At 55.9% G+C, this 22,460-nt stretch overlaps 3 protein-coding genes across 3 annotated transcripts; 2 read left to right on the forward strand and 1 right to left on the reverse strand.

The window, feature by feature from the left end:
• Positions 1-4,731: 4,731 nt before the first annotated feature.
• On the reverse strand, positions 4,732-5,948 carry PHYSODRAFT_335615 (hypothetical protein; the record flags this gene model as incomplete). The annotated part of the gene is made up of 4 exons (XM_009533044.1): positions 4,732-4,785; positions 4,841-5,128; positions 5,255-5,732; positions 5,809-5,948. 4 exons carry the CDS (start codon positions 5,946-5,948, stop codon positions 4,732-4,734), a joined length of 960 nt encoding a protein of 319 aa, XP_009531339.1.
• Positions 5,949-6,267: 319 nt separating this feature from the next.
• On the forward strand, positions 6,268-7,818 carry PHYSODRAFT_513059 (hypothetical protein; the record flags this gene model as incomplete). The annotated part of the gene is made up of 2 exons (XM_009533045.1): positions 6,268-7,548; positions 7,594-7,818. 2 exons carry the CDS (start codon positions 6,268-6,270, stop codon positions 7,816-7,818), a joined length of 1,506 nt encoding a protein of 501 aa, XP_009531340.1.
• A 14,298-nt stretch (positions 7,819-22,116) lies between these two features.
• Positions 22,117-22,458, forward strand: PHYSODRAFT_431926 (hypothetical protein; the record flags this gene model as incomplete). The annotated part of the gene is made up of 1 exon (XM_009533046.1): positions 22,117-22,458. A coding segment is annotated over one exon (342 nt), but the record flags the coding sequence as incomplete, so codon positions are not given.
• Positions 22,459-22,460: the final 2 nt, after the last annotated feature.

The raw sequence follows: 22,460 nt of genomic DNA on the forward strand, positions 1-22,460 counted from the left end.
AATTTGATACGTCAAAACTGAGGTCTAGCAGATCTCGATCGCCTGCAGGAGCAGGATACACCGGGTATTTGCCCTTCGCTTTGGTACTGTCCGCTTGGGCTTCCTCTCGCGCAGGAATCCGGGGCGTACAGCGACGACGTAACTTAGAAGCATTCAAACGCTGTTTGATACAACATGGCGCAGTCACACACATATTTCGTCCGGGTCGCCTGAATATCTAACAACAAAACCCGTGTCTGCTTCAATTCGTCCAAGTATGCCATTGCCATTTATCAAGTATTAAGCTGGCCGTACCGTATTCATGTAGCATTAGGATGTTCTAAACTAACATCGGTAACGATGTACTTCGAAGTTGTTTGACAAGAACAGGATCAAGTAGTGCATAATTGTATTAATACACCACCAGTAGTAAATGAGCTCGGGGGAATCCCTGCTGGTCGCAATGTAGCCTCACACAAAGCAAGAATAATACCAACCAAAGTCTTTCTAGATAAAATGCCTGAGCGACAGCAGCTAGGTTTTTAATGGACCCACATGAGCCATTCCTAGCTCGATTAATTTGAACTAGGTTCCTTCCAGTTTCATACACGGTCGTCATTCTTTTTGCGCTAGCTTCTAGCCTTTTCTCCGGAGAAGACATACCATCGGGTGCAGCTCTTTGGCTCTCTGTTAGATAGCGTTTGCGTTGGATACAAAATCGTTGAACGGAAAACTCAAGATATACCTCCCATTTTGGATCACATAAAAAACTACTTCAATTATCGTTAAAAATAATTGAAGTAGTTTTTGGCGAAGTCTCAGTGGAATGTTCAATCTAATACACCTAAACGCATTTCAATACGTGTGGGGATTCACACAATACCAGCCTGTCAACAATGTATGCCACGAAAATTGCACAAGATTTTCAGTTAATCTCTCTGATTAACTATCCATACAGAAGAGAATCGATCGCAAGGTGAAGTCATCTTCTCGTGTGTCTGAAAGAGGAGGGTATAATAAAAGTTATGACCCATGACAGAATGAAAAGGTCGAATTGACAGTTTAAATGCTCGAGTTACGGTAGCATGGCCAACGCAAAATCGAAGTAAGGCCCAGTCTTATATCTCCCCGCAATCGCGGGACGAGGTTGGGATGAGTTCGGTTATTGCCAGGACCTCCGGCACCCTGGCAGTGTGTTAGAGATGCAGTCCGATACATTGGCCTTTCAATTTTATGTATCCCGCGGCCCGCGCCACACAACATCCCAGCGGGACAAGAGGGGGTGTCGTCCCTAAAGCGTCCCGCTTCGACCCGCAACAAAGAGCTCTGATTGGTCCCATCCCGCATCCCGCGAGATACAAGACTGGGCCTAATTCGGAAGTAGTAGTCTGCCCTGCGAAAAATGCCCCAAACCCGGGACACGATATGGCATACACACAACACGCAGTGTCGCTTTTTTATGCAACAAAAGTTTATACAGTACAACGTACGCCCAGACGTTGTGCAAACAAATTGAATTATTCATTCCCTGCTCTTCACACATCACTACAGGAAATCACCTTTCACTGGTGTGTCGACATTTGTCGAATCTGTCGTTCGTTGAATCCCCTCGACAGGAATGCGAACGCACATGTAGTTCTTCTCGCCCAGCGTGAGCGCACGTGTTTTCAGGGTGAATGCTGCACTATCATCACACCGCGGCCATGATGCTTTCGTATGAAGAAGAAGTTGATTAACAAGCCGTGTCGCTAGCTTTGGTAAACTGTAGTAATATCTACTTGGGCAACTTGGATTTTGATGTTGAACCCAAATTCGACTACTTTTCTTTAGGTAAACTCACTAATTTTGGTCGAAGCCCAGTCGTTGTAAAACAGAAATCATTGCATTCTTGTCGAGCTTCAGTGTTCGGAATCTCACAGCTTAGAAATAGCTATAATATACACAATTGCACCTTATTATTTGTTCTAGTCGGCTTCAATATCCTTTATCTATCTATGATGTGCCGATGGTCCCGTGTAGCATGAATGTCGTTCGATGTCATCCGCCGGCAGGGGAAGCTACAAATGTAGCGCGAATGTCGTTCGATGTCATCCAAAAACCTTCCCCAATCGACAGTTCTTCGAACTGCGAATAGAATCCGGTCTGAATTACACTTACAGCTTTTGATAGATGCCTATTCGCCTCGGAGTTTCTTTTCCTTCTAGATTGATGCCAGGTGCCACCAGAGGAGTGGAGCTCCAGCACAAACATTTTATTGTTCGAAAGAATGCAATTCTTGCTATTGCACAGATAACGTTATGTACATGTACGTTGTTCGTCGTAGTAATGGCGTCTGTGATAATTAGAAGCCTCGATGCTGACCTTGAGCACAACTGGTGTCATTACCACATCACTGCATCGTATTAAACTGCATGCGGCTCCACAGCACTCAACATAGTACTCACTCATTTCATTAGTGTTAAAGCTATCGATTCAATCTGTTCAGTCCTGGGTCATAACTTATGCCCTCCTCTTTCAGACACAGATTTTCTTCTGCATGCATAGAGATTTATTAAAAATCTTTTGGTCACCTAAGTTTGCCGTGACTTAAATTGTCGGCAGGCTGATATTGTGTGAATCCCCACACGCATTGGAATGTGTCTGGATGGATTAGATAAAACATTCCACTACAACTTCGCATAAGCTGTACATTGCGACCCGCAGAGATCCACCGAGCCCATTTACTACTGTAGAATAATCTTCTACTTTATCCTGTTCTTGTTAAAACAACTTCAAAGTACATTGTTACCGATATTAGTTCCGATCATCCTAATGCTACATGGATGCGGCACGTTCAGTTTAATACTTGATAAATGGCAATAACACAATTGGACGAATCGAAGCTGGGAGTTTTTGTTGTTGTTAGATATTCCGGCGATCCGGACAAAGTCAGTGTGCGGCTGCGCCATGTTTTATCAATCAGAGTTTGAATAATCCTACTTTTCTGTACGCCCCGGATTCCTGTAAGAGAGGAAGCCCGGGTGGACATTGTCAACGCGATGGACAAACACCCGGTGTATCCAACTCCTACACGCGATCGAAATTTGCTAGACCTCAGTCTAAACTTATCAAACTTGAAGCAAATTGCTGGCTTCATCGGGTTACCCTGCAAATTCGGTTGGGCAGTTAGCCTGGAAGCGCTAAATATTTGAATGCACGTATTTTTTCTGTTTTTTCGCCGCCTGTAAGTTTCCGAGCACACCATGCAATCTAAGAAATATAGGATTCTGCCTGGGCATCAGCGCACGTTTCAAAGGCAGGAAGGAATAAAATTACGTTGATTAGCTAATTGTTGATAACCGTTCTACTAACTACAAAATAACTAAAGTTAAAACTAAATCCGTGGAGTCCTACTCCAACGAGCAGGAGAAGGTAGAATCACCACGTTGGGTTTGTCAAACCCAAGAGTTGAAGCACCAATTCGTTGGAGAGAACTGGCAATGCCTTTGAAAAGATGCAATCAAACTTGGTACACTTGGTTGTACAGTAGTAAATGCAGATGCTGCGGCTGCGAAGCACGCGCAGGAGATGCCCGAGTACATCGTTTCCCTGTAAGGGCATCCGTACAAGCTAGCTTATAACTGCGAGACCCCCCGGGTCCACCACCCTGGTCCCCATAATATCGATAAGTGCATGCGCTTGCAATACAGCATGATTTGATATTTTGGCGCAGGTCTTCTTTTCTTGGGACTCGTCAAACCCAACAGCGCTAGGTACAGTTCCTACAGCTAAGCTAAGCTAAGCTTTACCAACTAACATGAATAGCGAGGCCGCATCAGGGGTCGGCCAGCGATCACCTACGAGTTTAAGTCGAAGGTCCGCTCCAATATCCAATGTATCATCGTCGTTAGTGGAACGCTAGAAGATGTCGTTCACGTAGAAGTAACCTGAGCTGAATAAGTGACCCTAAATAGTGCGAATGATTCGAGCGGCGGTTTTAATTAGGATGTTTGAGTTAATCGATGGCGGTGAAAGTTAGCTAGCGGTAGTCAATCCTTCACGAAACCCTAGACTCTAAAGTGATAGTTTGCAGGAAATGCAGGAAATGATATCGAGGTCGAGAGGTTTCGCCGCTAGGGATGCATTGATTTACGTGTTCGCGTTGGACCTGTGTTGGTAGCTGAGAAATTCATATCCCCAAAGCTGTAACCTCATTCGTTATCCTGCGACCATTGCCGAGAAACACCAACTTGCAGGCCTCCACTTCAATCATGTTATCCCGAAGCCACAGTCGAGTATTTTTCGAACAGTGTTAGGCCAAGCCCCACCATAAAACTTCTCGTTCATTTTCATATCGCTCCTCAATGATAAGGCGTTTTGGACGTCCTCAGGATACCCACTAGACAAGGTTCTCTAAAACGAAGTATTTCCGCATGATCGTGCTGACGCGAGTGCCCTGGATGGGACGGTCAAGCGTTGTATGGAAGCTAGAACGGTTAGACAGTGGCACAAATAGCGAGAAACCGAGCTAATATGAAAAAGCAATCAACTTGTTCACTCCAGTGCATATTCACGACTGACCCTACTTCCTTACCGCGCACGGAGCCTGACAGCTCGTGCTTCCTTCTTCTTTCGGCTCTCTGTCGGCTCACGTGCCGACTTCAACACGTCACCGGCTCACCTGGCTCTCGTCTCACCCCTTCGTCCTTGGCTCACCTCACAGCTCACGTCCTGAGCCACGCGGTGCTCGTGACCTCCGTCCTGCCCTTCGCGTCACTGCTCACCCATCGCTCGCGTCACTGCTTCCATCGCAGCCGAGCGCGCCACCTAACCGACGCGTCGCCAGTCAGCGCCCCTCCGAAATGGATGACTGCCCGCTCACCCCATCGTCCCACAGCTGATCCTCCAGAAGTCGATCGTTGGTCGAACGGTCGTCCGTGTAGTAGGAACGGTGGTGACCGTTCCTACTCGGGACATCCTCCCCGACTGAAACTCGACGTCCTCGTCGAGCAGCTTGCAGCTTGTCGGCTTGCATTTTGGCACGCAGCTCTCGCTGTTCGGCGCGCAACCCACTGAGCGTCCTCACGGGTTTCTTATCGCCTACGCAGCCGTCCGCACGCCAGAACGCTTCGCTCAAGCGCTCAGCTTGCTCCAGCTCTTCCAAGTCTTGCTGTCATTGCGAGTAGCGGTCCTCGGCCATCTTCAAGGGCGAACGCCCACCCGAAGTCGCCCCATACCATTTCAGCAAGTGGCTGGCCACGCAGGTCGCCACCACATAACAACTCCACCGCACTACCGTCTCGTCGGGCACGAGTCCGTCGCCGACGACTAGACCTCCATCAGCCAATATGTAGTTCAGCGTCAGCAGGAGCACTGCGACGCCCACCGTTCCTTGGCACACTCGCTCCACGAAGTCGTACACGAACACGACCGTGTAGAAGAGGGCGTAAGCCAGCAACGACACGAACGCCCAGAACCCTCGACACACACAGCTCGCACGGTCGACCGTCCGTCTGCACTCGGCCTTGGACCCTTTCCAATACTTGGCCGTCGATTTGCAGCTGAGCTCCAATACGTCAGGCAAGAAGACGCACCACAAGGCGTGATACGCTTCCAACCACTTGTGTAGCAGCCTGCCGAGGCCTTCGGTGTGCTCTCCACGAGCCTCCAACACGATCATGGGCGTGGCCCAAATTGCTTCGAACGCTTTCCATCTCCGTTCCGCCGCCGGTCGATCTTCTACGGCCGGACCGTTCACAAAGCGACGGTAGCGCCTCAGGCACACCCGCGCCAGCGTAGATCACTTGTAGACGAAGGCGAAGATCGCGACGAGCAGTCGACCCGCGATACTCCACAGCGGCCTCGTCACCACTCCGCCAATCGCGCCAACGACCAACAAAACGGTCACCCACCAATATTTGCACAGCACCGTGAGCGCGACGCGCCACAGCACCAACGAACTCCAAAAGCACTTCAATAGTCGTCTCCATCTCGCCACCGTGCGAAAGTTAAAATACAGCCCTTGGAGCAGCCTGAGTCCACCGTTCCTGCCTACTTGCGAGGTCTGCAGCCGTCGCACTCAGCACTTCGGTAGATCCAGCAACCCACCGTTACATTTCGTCAATTCACCGTGTTTGACACGGCCGTGTCGCTCGTCAACCGCGTCTCTCCCTTCCCCGAAAGGAAATCACAGACCTTCAACTTCCAACGGTCGAGTCGTTGTCCATCAGTAGCTCACGCTCATTGGCTTCTTGTCCTCCTTTCAGCTTTTGCCGAGACAACCGCAAGACGCCCAAGAACCCCACCACCATGACCAAGCCTCGCCACGAGAATAAGGCCGCCATCATCCGACGACTGCGCTCGCACTTGGACCGCAAGACGCGCGGCGCCGAGGCCGACGCGCGACTGCGCGCGCAAGTCGACTTCTACGCCCGGCTGCGCAGCTCCAGCTTCGTCAACGGCGACTCGCTTGGCGTCACTGCCCTCGACGAAGTGCCCGTGGCCGTGTTGGCCGACGACACGCTGTTGCCCGCGGAGCTCGCGCGCACGGTGGTGCTGTTGCCAGCGCCCACTACGATGGACACGGAGCCCGCGCCCGCGCACGACCTCTTCGCCGTTCAAGCTGTTCCTGCACCCGCGGCCAAGCGTCCGGCCGCTTCGAGCGCTGATGACCAGAAGCCCCCCGCCGCCAAGAAGCAGCGCAAGAGCTCGCGCACCCCGCAGTACCTGTTCGACTTGCCGGACACCTGCCCCCGCGACGTTCAGCGAGACGTCGAGAAGCTGGTCAAGGCCGCCGCCAAGCAGGGCAAGCCCCCGCCGCGAGCAGCGTACCCCTGGGCCGGGCAGCGCGCCTGGTATGACCCGGAAGAGTTTCCGGAGCTCCACCTGATGCACTGGCGCTACTACATGCGCCACCGAGACACGTTCTTCGACTGTGCACTGTACGCGCCAACGGACAACTCGGACGCTCGCCGCCGCGACAAGCTCAACGCGAACCAAGGCCGCCTCGTGTTGGTGAGCGCGAACGTCTGCCTCTTCGGCTGGTACGGCTTCCTCGACCGTTTCGAGAACACCGTTCACGACAATCTCATGTGGCTCGGAGGCAAGGCCGCCAAGCGTTCCGTGTCGGCCAAGGGCAAGGCCAGCTCGGCGACGGCCCTCGTCACGCTGTGGCGCGACGACCATTCCCGCTACGACAGCCTGATGACTCGCATCCTGGATCCGTGCCGCGTCGACGAAGACGGTTACCAGAGCATCGGTGAGCTGCTGGAACAGACGGAGGCTTTGGACCCGACTCGTCCCCCGCACCTTCGACTCAGTGACGAAGCTCTGGCTCGCATCGCGCTCGACGCGGGCCGCAAGCCTCCCAACCCGGCCTGGATCGGCAACAAGAGCAGCGGCATCTGGAAGACGCTGCTGACGAACAGCCGGATTCGCGCGCTCCAGGTCAAGATCGCCAAGCAGCTCAAGGAGGGCACGTACAGGGTCGTCATGGACTTGAAGCCGTTCCAGCGCAAGGAGCAGGGCGACAACGACTCGGACTACGCCGCCGCCGACGACACGTTCACCGTGCAGCCGCCGTCTCCGCCCGTCGACGAGGAGCTCGAAGACGTTGAAGACGATGAGTCCGAGGAGAAGCCGTCTACGCCGAGCCCCACGCAGGAAGACGAGCCCGACGACCAAGAGCAGGACGACGCCGATCAAGACGACCAAGCCGAAGACGACGAAGGCGACCGCAGATCGGACACCCACGGCGCCCCCGAAGACGACAAGAAGAGCAGCTCTGGCGACGACAAGGGCGACTCGTCGGCCAAGAGCAACCCCAAGAAGAAGAGCTCCGACTCTTCGAGCTCCAAGTAGTTCTCCGTGAATCAGGGACGCTCCTGACCGTTCATTCTTTCCGTATTACTCCGTGCGTCCCTCCAATTAATCTCAATAACAACATGCAAACCGTTTTCCACTCGTTCCGTTCTTGAGTCTTGTAGTTCGACCGTTCATAACATCACTCCACGACCGTTTCTCCAAAACACAAACGCTTCCACCGTTGACCGTGCTACGCCATCAGCAAGTCATCATCCTCCACTTCTTCGTTGGCATCGGCCAGCCGCGAGCTTCGACGCAACTCGGGCAGCCGCAACTTCTTCCTCCGGGCTTGTTCAAAATCCGTCACTAGGGCCTCAGGCATCAACTCGGCCCGAGGCACCCAAAACGTTTCATAATTCGCAACCAACACCAGGTACTCCACGGAACGGTCCACCGTTCGTTTCCCACACACTGCTAACAACGGCGAGTCGACACCAGTGAGGACTGTGTCCCCCTTACCAACGGTCAGCCGTTCCGTGAAACTCGACGTGGGGAGGTCGGACTCCTCCAGCGGCCCATCTTCAGCCTCCCCTTCACCGTTTTCGACACCGTCCGGCACGTCATCCATGTACGGCCGTGTCCACTTGCCACGAAACTTCTTCAAACGGTTCACGTTGACCGTGACCACCATGTCAGGATGCGACGGGATGTCAATCCGGTACGCATTATCGCCCACTTTCGCCACAACTCGGTAAGGACCGTGCCACGCGAACGCTAGCTTCTTCGTCCGAGCCTCCCCTCGCTTCTAACGGAACAGTTGATACACCCACACCGGGTCTCCAACCTCGTACTCCACGGCTACACGGTCCACCAACCGTTTTTCATGACGATCTTGAGCCTTCACCAGTTGACGCTCGACCAGATGACGAGAATCCCGCAGCGACCGGTATAACTCCCGTCGATACAGAGCCACTTCGTTGCTCTTCCACTTCTTCCCCAGGTTCAGGAACGCGACGTCCAGCGGTAGCGTCGCATCACGTCCGTAGAGAGAAAAGAACGGTGTATCGCCCAACGCCTCATGATAAGACGTACGGTAGGCAAACAACACTCGAGGCAAATACAGATCCCAGTCCGTTTGCGCTTCACTCACGTGCATCTTGAGCATTCCCATGAGCGTTCCGTTGAACCGTTCCACGAGACCTTGAGTCTGCGGGTGATAGGCAGAACCGAACAGCTTCTTGATCCCGAGCGTTTGATAGAACGACTTAGCGATTTCCGACGTGAAATTCCGACCGTTGTCACTCAACTACCGTGAAGGCACACCGTGCCGGGACACAACACCGTTCACCATAACGTCAACGAACGTGACGGAGTCCAATCGGAGAACTGCGAAGGCTTGGCCCATCTCGTGAAGTAGTCCACGAATACAAGAATGTACTTGTTGCCTCGTTCAGTCTCCGGTGACGGTCCAACGGCATCGACCACTAGCAGCGAAAACGGTCCCGTGAGATCGGCTACGGGTATCCGTTGCATCTGCACCGCTTGCCAGGGTCTCGAGCCCTTCCCACTACCACAACGGTTGCACTCCCGAACGTACTCCGTGACATCCTTTCGCCATCCCGGCCAGAACGCATGTCTCCTCACCTTCTCCAGAGTCTTCTTCAATCCCAAGTGAGACGACAGAACGTCAGAGTGACAGTAGTGCAACACGGTCTCCACATACGGTAACGGAACCACCGGAACGGTCAAAGACCGTGCAGGTCCGACCCGAGCTGGTAGATTCACGCACCGCATCAATAAACCGTTCCGCACTTCATATCGACGTCCCATCTTGACAACAGTCGTTCGCAGGAAGGGGTCGAGAGGCAAGGCACCGTCCAACAGGAAAGCCACGAGAGCCTTGATCCACGGCACCTCTCGCTGCGCTTCTACGAACTGCTCAGAGTCGAGTCCGAACCGGTCCACAGGGGATATCGGCGCGTCCGTTTCCGGACCGCTGCCAACGTCCTCTTCGGACGGTCAGGTTCGTCATCATCCACATGTCCATCTGAACGCTCGCCAGCAACATCCTCACCGTTCGCAAGTTCACCGTTTGTACCAGGCTGCCCCCCGACTGAAGCCGGAAGCACGTCATCGACCGTGCTCTCAGGATTCAGGAGGTCGCTCATCGTCAGAGCCGCCACTGTATCCATCGACAACCGTGGCAGACCGTCAACATGACCCAAATAAGCACCAGGCTTGTGATGAACTTTGAACTGGAGGTTTGAGAGCTCCATCGTCCACCGTGCAAGCTTAGCGTTCGTCGTACGGTTACCGGGGCTGAACACCCACGTCAGCCCCTGGTGGTCCGTGTACAAATCGAACTCACGCTTGTCCAGGTAGCAGCGGAACTTCCTCGTTGCCCACACAACCCCCCAACATTCAATCTCCGAGATGCCATCTTCGTTGTTAATCCAGTTCTTCTGCGATCCAGTCAACAGCTTACTAGCGTAGGCCACTACACGGTCGCGACCGTTCGGCTCTTGCATCAAGCAAGCCCCAACAGCGTACCGTGACGAGTCCACGTACAACTTAAACCGTTTCTTGCCATCAGGATAGACTAGTATCGGCGGCTTCAAGAGCGCACGCATCAACTATCTAAACGCAGCTTCACAGTCCTCGTTCCACACGAACGGTGCGTCCTTCATCTTCAACCGTTCCAAGGGCGCGGAGATCGACGCATACCCCGGGATGTAGCGGCGGAAGTAACTCGTCAGACCCAGAAAAGAGCGGATCCCATGCACGTCCACCGGACACTTCACGTTGATCACGGCCTTCACCTTCTCTGGATTAGGCAGGATTCTAGTAGGAGTCACAATGTGCCCCAGGAACGCTACTTGACTACGCCCCCAGTGACACTTCTTCATCTTGAGCTTGAACCCAGCCTGCTGGAACCGTGTCAGCACTTGGCGCACACGAATCAGATGAGTAGGGAAGTCCTTGCTAAAAATCACACAGTCATCGAGGTAAACCAAACAGATTCGCCACTTGAGATCCACCAAAACGGTCTCCATCAACCGTTCGAACGCTGGGACAGCGTTGCAAAGGCCAAACGGCATCACTAACCATTCGTACAGACCGTATTTGCACGTGAATGCGGTCTTAGACACGCTGTCCGGGTGCATCGGCACGTTCCAGTAGCCAGAAGCGATATCAATCGTCGAAAACAGATGAGCGTCGCCCAACACGTCCAGAATATCATCAATCAACGGCATGGGGTAACAGTCCTTCACCGTTACCGCGTTCAACTTACGGTAGTCGATGCAGAATCGTATTCCACCGTCCGGTTTCCGAATCATCAGGACGGGACTCGCCCACGGACTGTTCGAGGGCCGAATCAGGTTCAGCTCCAAGTACTGCTGGATCTCCGCTTCCATGACTTCACCTTCAGCTAACGAAACACGGTGCGGCTGCTGCTTGATCGGAGCACTGTCACCGGTGTCGATCTCGAATTGCAACAGATCCGTCCGTCCGGGCTTCTTAGAAGAGTCAACAAACATGCTGTGGAAACCGTTCAGTTCTCCTTGGAACAGTTCCTTCTGCTCCGGCGACAGTCTAGACTCCGAGAAATCGGCCTTCATAGCTTCCGCTTTGTCGGGCGGGATGTCCGGCTTCGTAGCTTTCACCTTCTCGCCGACGCCCACTTCGCGCGCTTCAGACACTGACGCTGCACACTCCCCCTTGGGCTCGCCACCTTCGGCTGGCACCGTTCCCTTCGGACCAACCGTTTGACGCTCCACACCCTTCGGATCGACCGTTGGCGGCTCGAAAGCCGACTCCGGGATCACGGAAGTGCACGCAATGACCGTTCCTTTCCGGATCCAGTACTCATCCGTAGACGCATTACAGACTTCGACGATGGCCTGGCCTTTCTCGACCGTGCACAACGACCGTGCCACGCACAGCGTCGGAGACAGACCCAAAGATCCTTCGACCAGAACGGTCGCCTTGTCGACGACGGCTCCCACGACACGAGTCATCACGAGAGCTTGGCCACGCGGCGGCAACCGCACCGACGTCGCCATCGTCGTCATGTACGACTCCTGCACCATGGTGAAACCCAGCGTCAACACTTCGCCCGTACTCTTCAGAGTCAACGTCCGTTCTGAAACGTCGATTACGGCACCGAATGCTCCTAGGGCATCAACACCCAGGATCGCATCGACGTGGAGACGGTCAGCAACCAACAAGCTCATCGAGACTTCAACCGTTCCAAGACGGAGAGAGAGGGTAATCCAACCACGAATCCGCAACTTGTGCCCCGAGGAGCTCCTCACCAGGCCCTCGTACGGTTCCAGCGGCTCGGACGACCGTCCTAAACGCTTCAGCACGCGTCGATCCACGAGACTTAGAGTAGCGCCAGTATCCGCTAGCATTTGAGACGGTAAGCAGTCAATATAACCGCTCGAGAGAGCCTCAAAGTTGCCAACAGCACACACCACCCGGCGTCCGTCCTCAACAGCGCGATACACGTCACACTCATCTCCATCCTCCTCACAGAGTCCAAATCCGTTGGGCAAGTTGACCGTGACAACTTCCACGAGACCGGTCCTTGGTAACGGTGTCCGAGCCGGAAGCTCGCACCTCTACGTAATGAGAAATGTCCTCTTCACGCTCAGGGTAGAACTCCACGTCTCCCAGTACTTCGGCATACGGTTTGTACAACGACGAAAAGTCAAAGCAACCCTTCTTCTCAGGCTGACGGCGACGGCGGCGCCTAGCACTAGGCGTCCTCGACCGTCCCGTACGGTCCCACAGTTTCGTCCACACTTGACCCGCGTTTTCCTCGAAATACGACTTGATACACGGTTCCAACCGTCTCCAGCAATCCCCCTTCCGACCATACTGCTCCACAACACGGTTGACGTGCTCGCGTTGCCGTTCCCAATCGGGAGCAGGCACCTTGTCACGCAACGGGGGAACATCCACCGTTCCTCCTTCACCGTTCAGCACTTTTTGAGAACCGTTGTTTCGACCTCCGTAGTCTCTCGCTTCTTTCAGCAACCGGAACACAGCTTGACGCGCGATCGCTCTCTTGATCTTCGGATCGACGCGATGCACTCCACTTAGGACAGGAATCCCTTCCTCCACCGAGACCGTTCCTCCCGGGTCATCGGGAGGGCGCAAGACATTCTCGCACACGAAAGACTCGACGACCGTGTTAACCACGCTTGTGACCGTTTCATCTTCAGAATCCGATCGTTCGGAGGAGACATCAGAGCTGTGGATATCGTTGCCGACGCCAGACCGCTCCGAGGCCTTCCCCACCGTCCCACTTGACGCAGCTTGTTCACCATATACGACATTCGCCACCGGAGTCCGGAAGTCTCGGTTCGCACGCTTGGCTTCCTCCGACTTATCCAGCATATCACCGTACCAATCTTGCCAGTACTCAGGCATTCCAAAGGAGTCGGAGGCAGCTTGGCGCGTCCGCTCCAAGACCTCCAGAGAGATACCCAAGAAGCGAGCCAGCTCTGCCGCAGACGGTTCGGTCTGAGCTTTAGCGTTCTGCTCAACGCGCTTCATCAACTGGACCTCGTCCAGCGGATACAACCGGTCTTCAAGCTCCTTGTCGTACTCTTCTGGCACGGTGGCGACATCCGTTCCAGCGAGAACATACGTCTCCTGCCCGGGCTCACAGTCATCCATAGCATCCAGTTCTTCGTCCGTAAACAAACGGTCGTACTTCGAGGAGTCCTTGGCCTCAACCGTTTCGTTTTCGACCGTCCTGGCCTCGACCGTACCGTCCACTTCCTTGCTCTCAGCAAGAACGGTCTCTTCATCCGTCCAAGCCGCGAATAAGCAGTCCGATACGTCGTACTCTTCGTCTCCCCACACTTCTAGGGGCGCCACCACTTCTTCCGGCGGCGTCACTTCAACCACGGCACTTCGTTCTTCACGCATCACAGTAGGAGGCTCCGACACAGTGCAATCCTCGGACAGCCCCGTGACCGTTGTCTCCCCACCGGTCCCAACCTCATCACACCGTTCGGGACTCGCAGCGACCAGATCTTCGTAGACCACTTCGACTTCCTTGCCTTCGACGTCCGCAACCAATCCTTCTCTTTCTTCATCCGTCCCCACGATCTCGAACCCGACTTTCTTTTTCTTGTTTTTCTTTTCAGCACATGGAGCTCCACGCATGGCAGACACCGGTTCGGTCTGCTTCCTCGATGCATTCACACAAACATCAACGGTGGTCACCGTTCCGCCTTCCGCTTCACGGTCGCGATCACCACCACTCGAGCCATTTACTAGACAAGAGGAAGGAGTGACTCTCTCCTCCCCTTCCTCCCACCCCCGTCATTGGTTCGAAGCGGTTTGTGCAGACTTGGTCCTCAGATCCTGGGCCGCACCCCGGAGTGCCGCAATGCCAGGACACGCACCGATAAGGTGACCTTCTTCCTCGCAGAACGCACACTTGGTAACGCCACGGCCACCGTTCCGGCCGACCGTTCCAGGGCCGCGTTGGTAGTTGTTAGGTCCTGCTTCACACTCCACAGCGATATGACCGTGAACACCACAGTTGTGGCACGTCATGGACTGGCGACGGAAGGTCTCTCGCGAGTGACCCACGTAGCCACACCGGCCACACACAGGCGCTCCCTCTTGAGCTCGACTGTCAGCTCCCATACGGATTCCTCGGACCGGTCGACCGTTCCCACGAGGACCTTGACCGTTCATTCCAGCGCCAGGACTCGAAGTCGTAGCCGAAACGTTGGGCATGCGGTTCCGCGGCGAGCGCGGAGGCTGCCAGCGGTTCTGCATCATCTGCTGCTGCCACTGCTGCGTCATGAACGTCGTCATCTTCTCCGCGAGCACGCCCACAGCCGCCATCGGATCGTTCGCGGGCGAGGCATCGCTCCCGCTCGACTTCCTCTTCTCGTCCGAGAACTCGTCGTCTTCTTCAATGGGACGTGACATCTCCTTGGCCAATAGCCATTCGCAGGCCTCCGGAATGTCACGCGCCGGTCCCGAGTCGAGACATGCCAATATGCGCTTGTTTCGGAGCCCGCGACGGAACAGCTGATATCTCATCTTCCTGTTCGGATAGTCCAACGAGTCACAAAGATCCGTCACACGGTCACCTCACTCCTCAACGGATTCGCCACGCTCACGGTGAGCGGACTGCAACCGTTCCCAGAGCTGGTCAGCCGTTCGGCTGAGGAACAGGTTGTGGAATCGGACCTTCAGAGTCGCGAACGTCTTGATAGTCGAGTTGTTCCACCACCATTCAGCTTCAGAGCCCTTGATCCGTTGTCGGAACACTAACAGCCGAGACTGGTCCGGGAGGTGGCTGGTGTGAGCTTCGAACAGCTCCCAGAAGTCACGCGCCTTGTCCATGCTGGCCGTGTCCGAGTAGAAAGCAGGTAGGACCTTGATCGCATTGGAGACCATAGACGACAAGCCACGGTCGTTCCGAACGGTCGGGTTGTTCATGGGGGCACGGTAGCCACCGTTCCGAGCTTGGGTAGGCATCGGCCGTCCGTTCGTTGAGGCACTTACCGCAGTTCTGACAGGTGCTTTGTAGTGCACGACTGTCTTCACCGGTCCCGTCGGTTGGGTCTTCACCGGTCTCGTAGGTTGGGACTTCACTGTAGGCTCCACTTTCACCTTCCGCTCCATCTTCACCGTGGGCTTCGGCACCGTTCCCCAACCACCGTAGCCTCCTTGCGGGGCACCGACGCTCCAGCCAAACACAGGACCTCCAGGCAGACGCTTCTCCGTTCCCGTGTACACCGGGATGAAGCCACTTGGGGTCCTCTGCTGCCGCACTTCTTCAGGTTCTTCTTTCACGTAGTCCGTGTAGTAGGACGGTTCGTACTCAGCGAGTTCACTGTAGCCGTAGTCTTCCGCCGACCAGTACTGTTCCGTTTCATCAAGTCGTCATCCTCACCGTCTTCCTCGACCGTTTGCACAGCCTCGGGGCCCGGCGATGGAGCCATCTTCATCTCGAGCTCTTGTTCTGCTTGAGCTCCGCCCGCATCACCGTGTTCATCTGCGGTCTTGTGTTCATCATCGTCTTCATCGGCCCAAAGAGCCTCCCTCGTTTCCTGGCGAAGCGAGTCACGACCGGCAGCAGTAGCTACCTGCGCCGCCGCGTCCACTCCGCTCGCATCTCCGGACGATCGCGGGCGTCGCTGCCCCAGTAGAGCCGACGTGGTTCCACCGAGTTGCAGCCGTCGCAACCGTTCCGCTTCCAACCGTGCCACTTCATCTTGCACGGACCGCTGATTCCCATTCTCTCCTTGCTCTCCAACAACCGTCATCTTCTTCAGAAAGTCTTCTTCACTCGACCTTCAGCACGCGATCTTCTTCACTCGAACGCGCGAAACAAACTCCAATCTCCAATCTCCAAACTTCAAACTTCCAGACTTCAAACTACTTCAGGCTCCGAGCGAGCCGACCAGAATTACCGGCGGAACATAGCGTTCCGTTCACCGTTGACTTGACCTTGACCGTTAAGGGCTCCGAGCGAGCCGACCGTTTTCTTCTTGACCTTCTTGACCTTGACCAATGGGGGTACTTCGCGTACCGTTCTCCAATCCCACAGCGGCGCCGAGCGCACCGTTCACACGACACAATTCCAGATCCAGACCGTTCACGCGCCCGAGGCGAAGACTGGGACTCCAGGCAGACTCCCGAAGACCAGACGAAGCTCCACCGACGCGAGGACTTGACCCGTACTGCCGTCGTTCAGACTTCACAACGAAGACCGTACCCTGCTTCTCCACCACGTGTCGCGAGTGCCCTGGATGGGACGGTCAAGCGTTGTATGGAAGCTAGAACGGTTAGGCAGTGGCACAAATAGCGAGACCAGAGCTAATATGCAAAAGCAATCAACTTGTTCTCTCCAGTGCAGATTCACGACTGACCCTACTTCCTTACCGCGCACGGAGCCTGACAGCTCGTGCTTCCTTCTTCTTTCGGCTCTCTGTCAGCTCACGTGCCGACTTCAACACGTCACCGGCTCACCTGGCTCTCGTCTCACCCCTTCGTCCTTGGCTCACCTCACAGCTCATGTCCTGAGCCACGCGGTGCTCGTGACCTCCGTCCTGCCCTTCGCGTCACTGCTCACCCATCGCTCGCGTCACTGCTTCCATCGCAGCTGAGCGCGTCACCTAACCGACGCGTCGCCAGCCAGCGCCCCTCCGAAGTGGATGACTGCCCGCTCACCGCATCGTCCCACAGCTGATCCTCCAGAAGTCGATCGTTGGTCGAACGGTCGTCCGTGTAGTAGGAACGGTGGTGACCGTTCCTACTCGGGACGTTCTCCCCGACTGGGGGAGGAGGTCCCGTCGTGCGTCGGCCTCGGCGCTGGCGCCGCGCGTCTTGCGGTCCAAGCGCGAGCGCAGGCGTCGGATGATGGCGGCCTTATTCTTGTGGCGAGGCTTGGTCATGGTGGTGGGGTTCTTGGGCGTCTTGCGGTTGTCTCGGCAAAAGCTGAAAGGAGGACAAGACGCCAATGAGCGTGAGCTACTGATGGACAACGACTCGACCGTTGGAAGTTGAAGGTCTGTGATTTCCTTTCGGGGAAGGGGGAGACGCGGTTGACGAGCGACACGGCCGTGTCAAACACGGTGAATTGACGAAATGTAACGGTGGGTTGCTGGATCTACCGAAGTGCTGAGTACGACGGCTGTAGACCTCGCAAGTAGGCAGGAACGGTGGACTCAGGCTGCTCCAAGGGCTGTATTTTAACTTTCGCACGGTGGCGAGATGGAGACGACTATTGAAGTGATCGAGTGGTGCTTTTGGAGTTCGTTGGTGCTGTGGCGCGTCGCGCTCACGGTGCTGTGCAAATATTGGTGGGTGACCGTTTTGTTGGTCGTTGGCGCGATTGGCGGAGTGGTGACGAGGCCGCTGTGGAGTATCGCGGGTCGACTGCTCGTCGCGATCTTCGCCTTCGTCTACAAGTGATCTACGCTGGCGCGGGTGTGCCTGAGGCGCTACCGTCGCTTTGTGAACGGTCCGGCCGTAGAAGGTCGACCGGCGGCGGAACGGAGATGGAAAGCGTTCGAAGCAATTTGGGCCACGCCCATGATCGTGTTGGAGGCTCGTGGAGAGCACACCGAAGGCCTCGGCAGGCTGATACACAAGTGGTTGGAAGCGTATCACGCCTTGTGGTGCGTCTTCTTGCCTGACGTATTGGAGCTCAGCTGCAAGTCGACGGCCAAGTATTGGAAAGGGCCCAAGGCCGAGTGCAGACGGACGGTCGACCGTGCGAGCTGTGTGTGTCGAGGGTTCTGGGCGTTCGTGTCGTTGCTGGCTTACGCCCTCTTCTACACGGTCGTGTTCGTGTACGACTTCGTGGAGCGAGTGTGCCAAGGAACGGTGGGCGTCGCAGTGCTCCTGCTGACGCTGAACTACATATTGGCTGATGGAGGTCTAGTCGTCGGCGACGGACTCGTGCCCGACGAGACGGTAGTGCGGTGGAGTTGTTATGTGGTGGCGACCTGCGTGGCCAGCCACTTGCTGAAATGGTATGAGGCGACTTCGGGTGGGCGTTCGCCCTTGAAGATGGCCGAGGACCGCTACTCGCAATGACAGCAAGACTTGGAAGAGCTGGAGCAAGCTGAGCGCTTGAGCGAAGCGTTCTGGCGTGCGGACGGCTGCGTAGGCGATAAGAAACCCGTGAGGACGCTCAGTGGGTTGCGCGCCGAACAGCGAGAGCTGCGTGCCAAAATGCAAGCCGACAAGCTGCAAGCTGCTCGACGAGGACGTCGAGTTTCAGTCGGGGAGGATGTCCCGAGTAGGAACGGTCACCACCGTTCCTACTACACGGACGACCGTTCGACCAACGATCGACTTCTGGAGGATCAGCTGTGGGACGATGCGGTGAGCGGGCAGTCATCCACTTCGGAGGGGTGCTGGCTGGCGACGCCTCGGTTAGGTGGCGCGCTCGGCTGCGATGGAAGCAGTGACGCGAGCGGCTGCGATGGAAGCAGTGACGCGAGCGATGGGTGAGCAGTGACGCGAAGGGCAGGACGGAGGTCACGAGCACCGCGTGGCTCAGGACATGAGCTGTGAGGTGAGCCAAGGACGAAGGGGTGAGACGAGAGCCAGGTGAGCCGGTGACGTGTTGAAGTCGGCACGTGAGCTGACAGAGAGCCGAAAGAAGAAGGAAGCACGAGCTGTCAGGCTCCGTGCGCGGTAAGGAAGTAGGGTCAGTCGTGAATCTGCACTGGAGAGAACAAGTTGATTGCTTTTGCATATTAGCTCTGGTCTCGCTATTTGTGCCACTGCCTAACCGTTCTAGCTTCCATACAACGCTTGACCGTCCCATCCAGGGCACTCGCGACACGTGGTGGAGAAGCAGGGTACGGTCTTCGTTGTGAAGTCTGAACGACGGCAGTACGGGTCAAGTCCTCGCGTCGGTGGAGCTTCGTCTGGTCTTCGGGAGTCTGCCTGGAGTCCCAGTCTTCGCCTCGGGCGCGTGAACGGTCTGGATCTGGAATTGTGTCGTGTGAACGGTGCGCTCGGCGCCGCTGTGGGATTGGAGAACGGTACGCGAAGTACCCCCATTGGTCAAGGTCAAGAAGGTCAAGAAGAAAACGGTCGGCTCGCTCGGAGCCCTTAACGGTCAAGGTCAAGTCAACGGTGAACGGAACGCTATGTTCCGCCGGTAATTCTGGTCGGCTCGCTCGGAGCCTGAAGTAGTTTGAAGTCTGGAAGTTTGAAGTTTGGAGATTGGAGATTGGAGTTTGTTTCGCGCGTTCGAGTGAAGAAGATCGCGTGCTGAAGGTCGAGTGAAGAAGACTTTCTGAAGAAGATGACGGTTGTTGGAGAGCAAGGAGAGAATGGGAATCAGCGGTCCGTGCAAGATGAAGTGGCACGGTTGGAAGCGGAACGGTTGCGACGGCTGCAACTCGGTGGAACCACGTCGGCTCTACTGGGGCAGCGACGCCCGCGATCGTCCGGAGATGCGAGCGGAGTGGACGCGGCGGCGCAGGTAGCTACTGCTGCCGGTCGTGACTCGCTTCGCCAGGAAACGAGGGAGGCTCTTTGGGCCGATGAAGACGATGATGAACACAAGACCGCAGATGAACACGGTGATGCGGGCGGAGCTCAAGCAGAACAAGAGCTCGAGATGAAGATGGCTCCATCGCCGGGCCCCGAGGCTGTGCAAACGGTCGAGGAAGACGGTGAGGATGACGACTTGATGAAACGGAACAGTACTGGTCGGCGGAAGACTACGGCTACAGTGAACTCGCTGAGTACGAACCGTCCTACTACACGGACTACGTGAAAGAAGAACCTGAAGAAGTGCGGCAGCAGAGGACCCCAAGTGGCTTCATCCCGGTGTACACGGGAACGGAGAAGCGTCTGCCTGGAGGTCCTGTGTTTGGCTGGAGCGTCGGTGCCCCGCAAGGAGGCTACGGTGGTTGGGGAACGGTGCCGAAGCCCACGGTGAAGATGGAGCGGAAGGTGAAAGTGGAGCCTACAGTGAAGTCCCAACCTACGAGACCGGTGAAGACCCAACCGACGGGACCGGTGAAGACAGTCGTGCACTACAAAGCACCTGTCAGAACTGCGGTAAGTGCCTCAACGAACGGACGGCCGATGCCTACCCAAGCTCGGAACGGTGGCTACCGTGCCCCCATGAACAACCCGACCGTTCGGAACGACCGTGGCTTGTCGTCTATGGTCTCCAATGCGATCAAGGTCCTACCTGCTTTCTACTCGGACACGGCCAGCATGGACAAGGCGCGTGACTTCTGGGAGCTGTTCGAAGCTCACACCAGCCACCTCCCGGACCAGTCTCGGCTGTTAGTGTTCCGACAACGGATCAAGGGCTCTGAAGCTGAATGGTGGTGGAACAACTCGACTATCAAGACGTTCGCGACTCTGAAGGTCCGATTCCACAACCTGTTCCTCAGCCGAACGGCTGACCAGCTCTGGGAACGGTTGCAGTCCGCTCACCGTGAGCGTGGCGAATCCGTTGAGGAGTGAGGTGACCGTGTGACGGATCTTTGTGACTCGTTGGACTATCCGAACAGGAAGATGAGATATCAGCTGTTCCGTCGCGGGCTCCGAAACAAGCGCATATTGGCATGTCTCGACTCGGGACCGGCGCGTGACATTCCGGAGGCCTGCGAATGGCTATTGGCCAAGGAGATGTCACGTCCCATTGAAGAAGACGACGAGTTCTCGGACGAGAAGAGGAAGTCGAGCGGGAGCGATGCCTCGCCCGCGAACGATCCGATGGCGGCTGTGGGCGTGCTCGCGGAGAAGATGACGACGTTCATGACGCAGCAGTGGCAGCAGCAGATGATGCAGAACCGCTGGCAGCCTCCGCGCTCGCCGCGGAACCGCATGCCCAACGTTTCGGCTACGACTTCGAGTCCTGGCGCTGGAATGAACGGTCAAGGTCCTCGTGGGAACGGTCGACCGGTCCGAGGAATCCGTATGGGAGCTGACAGTCGAGCTCAAGAGGGAGCGCCTGTGTGTGGCCGGTGTGGCTACGTGGGTCACTCGCGAGAGACCTTCCGTCGCCAGTCCATGACGTGCCACAACTGTGGTGTTCACGGTCATATCGCTGTGGAGTGTGAAGCAGGACCTAACAACTACCAACGCGGCCCTGGAACGGTCGGCCGGAACGGTGGCCGTGGCGTTACCAAGTGTGCGTTCTGCGAGGAAGAAGGTCACCTTATCGGTGCGTGTCCTGGCATTGCGGCACTCCGGGGTGCGGCCCAGGATCTGAGGACCAAGTCTGCACAAACCGCTTCGAACCAATGACGGGGGTGGGAGGAAGGGGAGGAGAGAGTCACTCCTTCCTCTTGTCTAGTAAATGGCTCGAGTGGTGGTGATCGCGACCGTGAAGCGGAAGGCGGAACGGTGACCACCGTTGATGTTTGTGTGAATGCATCGAGGAAGCAGACCGAACCGGTGTCTGCCATGCGTGGAGCTCCATGTGCTGAAAAGAAAAACAAGAAAAAGAAAGTCGGGTTCGAGATCGTGGGGACGGATGAAGAAGGAGAAGGATTGGTTGCGGACGTCGAAGGCAAGGAAGTCGAAGTGGTCTACGAAGATCTGGTCGCTGCGAGTCCCGAACGGTGTGATGAGGTTGGGACCGGTGGGGAGACAACGGTCACGGGGCTGTCCGAGGATTGCACTGTGTCGGAGCCTCCTACTGTGATGCGTGAAGAACGAAGTGCCGTGGTTGAAGTGACGCCGCCGGAAGAAGTGGTGGCGCCCCTAGAAGTGTGGGGAGACGAAGAGTACGACGTATCGGACTGCTTATTCGCGGCTTGGACGGATGAAGAGACCGTTCTTGCTGAGAGCAAGGAAGTGGACGGTACGGTCGAGGCCAGGACGGTCGAAAACGAAACGGTTGAGGCCAAGGACTCCTCGAAGTACGACCGTTTGTTTACGGACGAAGAACTGGATGCTATGGATGACTGTGAGCCCGGGCAGGAGACGTATGTTCTCGCTGGAACGGATGTCGCCACCGTGCCAGAAGAGTACGACAAGGAGCTTGAAGACCGGTTGTATCCGCTGGACGAGGTCCAGTTGATGAAGCGCGTTGAGCAGAACGCTAAAGCTCAGACCGAACCGTCTGCGGCAGAGCTGGCTCGCTTCTTGGGTATCTCTCTGGAGGTCTTGGAGCGGACGCGCCAAGCTGCCTCCGACTCCTTTGGAATGCCTGAGTACTGGCA

This window comes from Phytophthora sojae, assembly GCF_000149755.1.
Source record: "Phytophthora sojae unplaced genomic scaffold PHYSOscaffold_6, whole genome shotgun sequence".
Classification (NCBI taxonomy): Eukaryota; Oomycota; class Peronosporomycetes; order Peronosporales; family Peronosporaceae; genus Phytophthora; species Phytophthora sojae.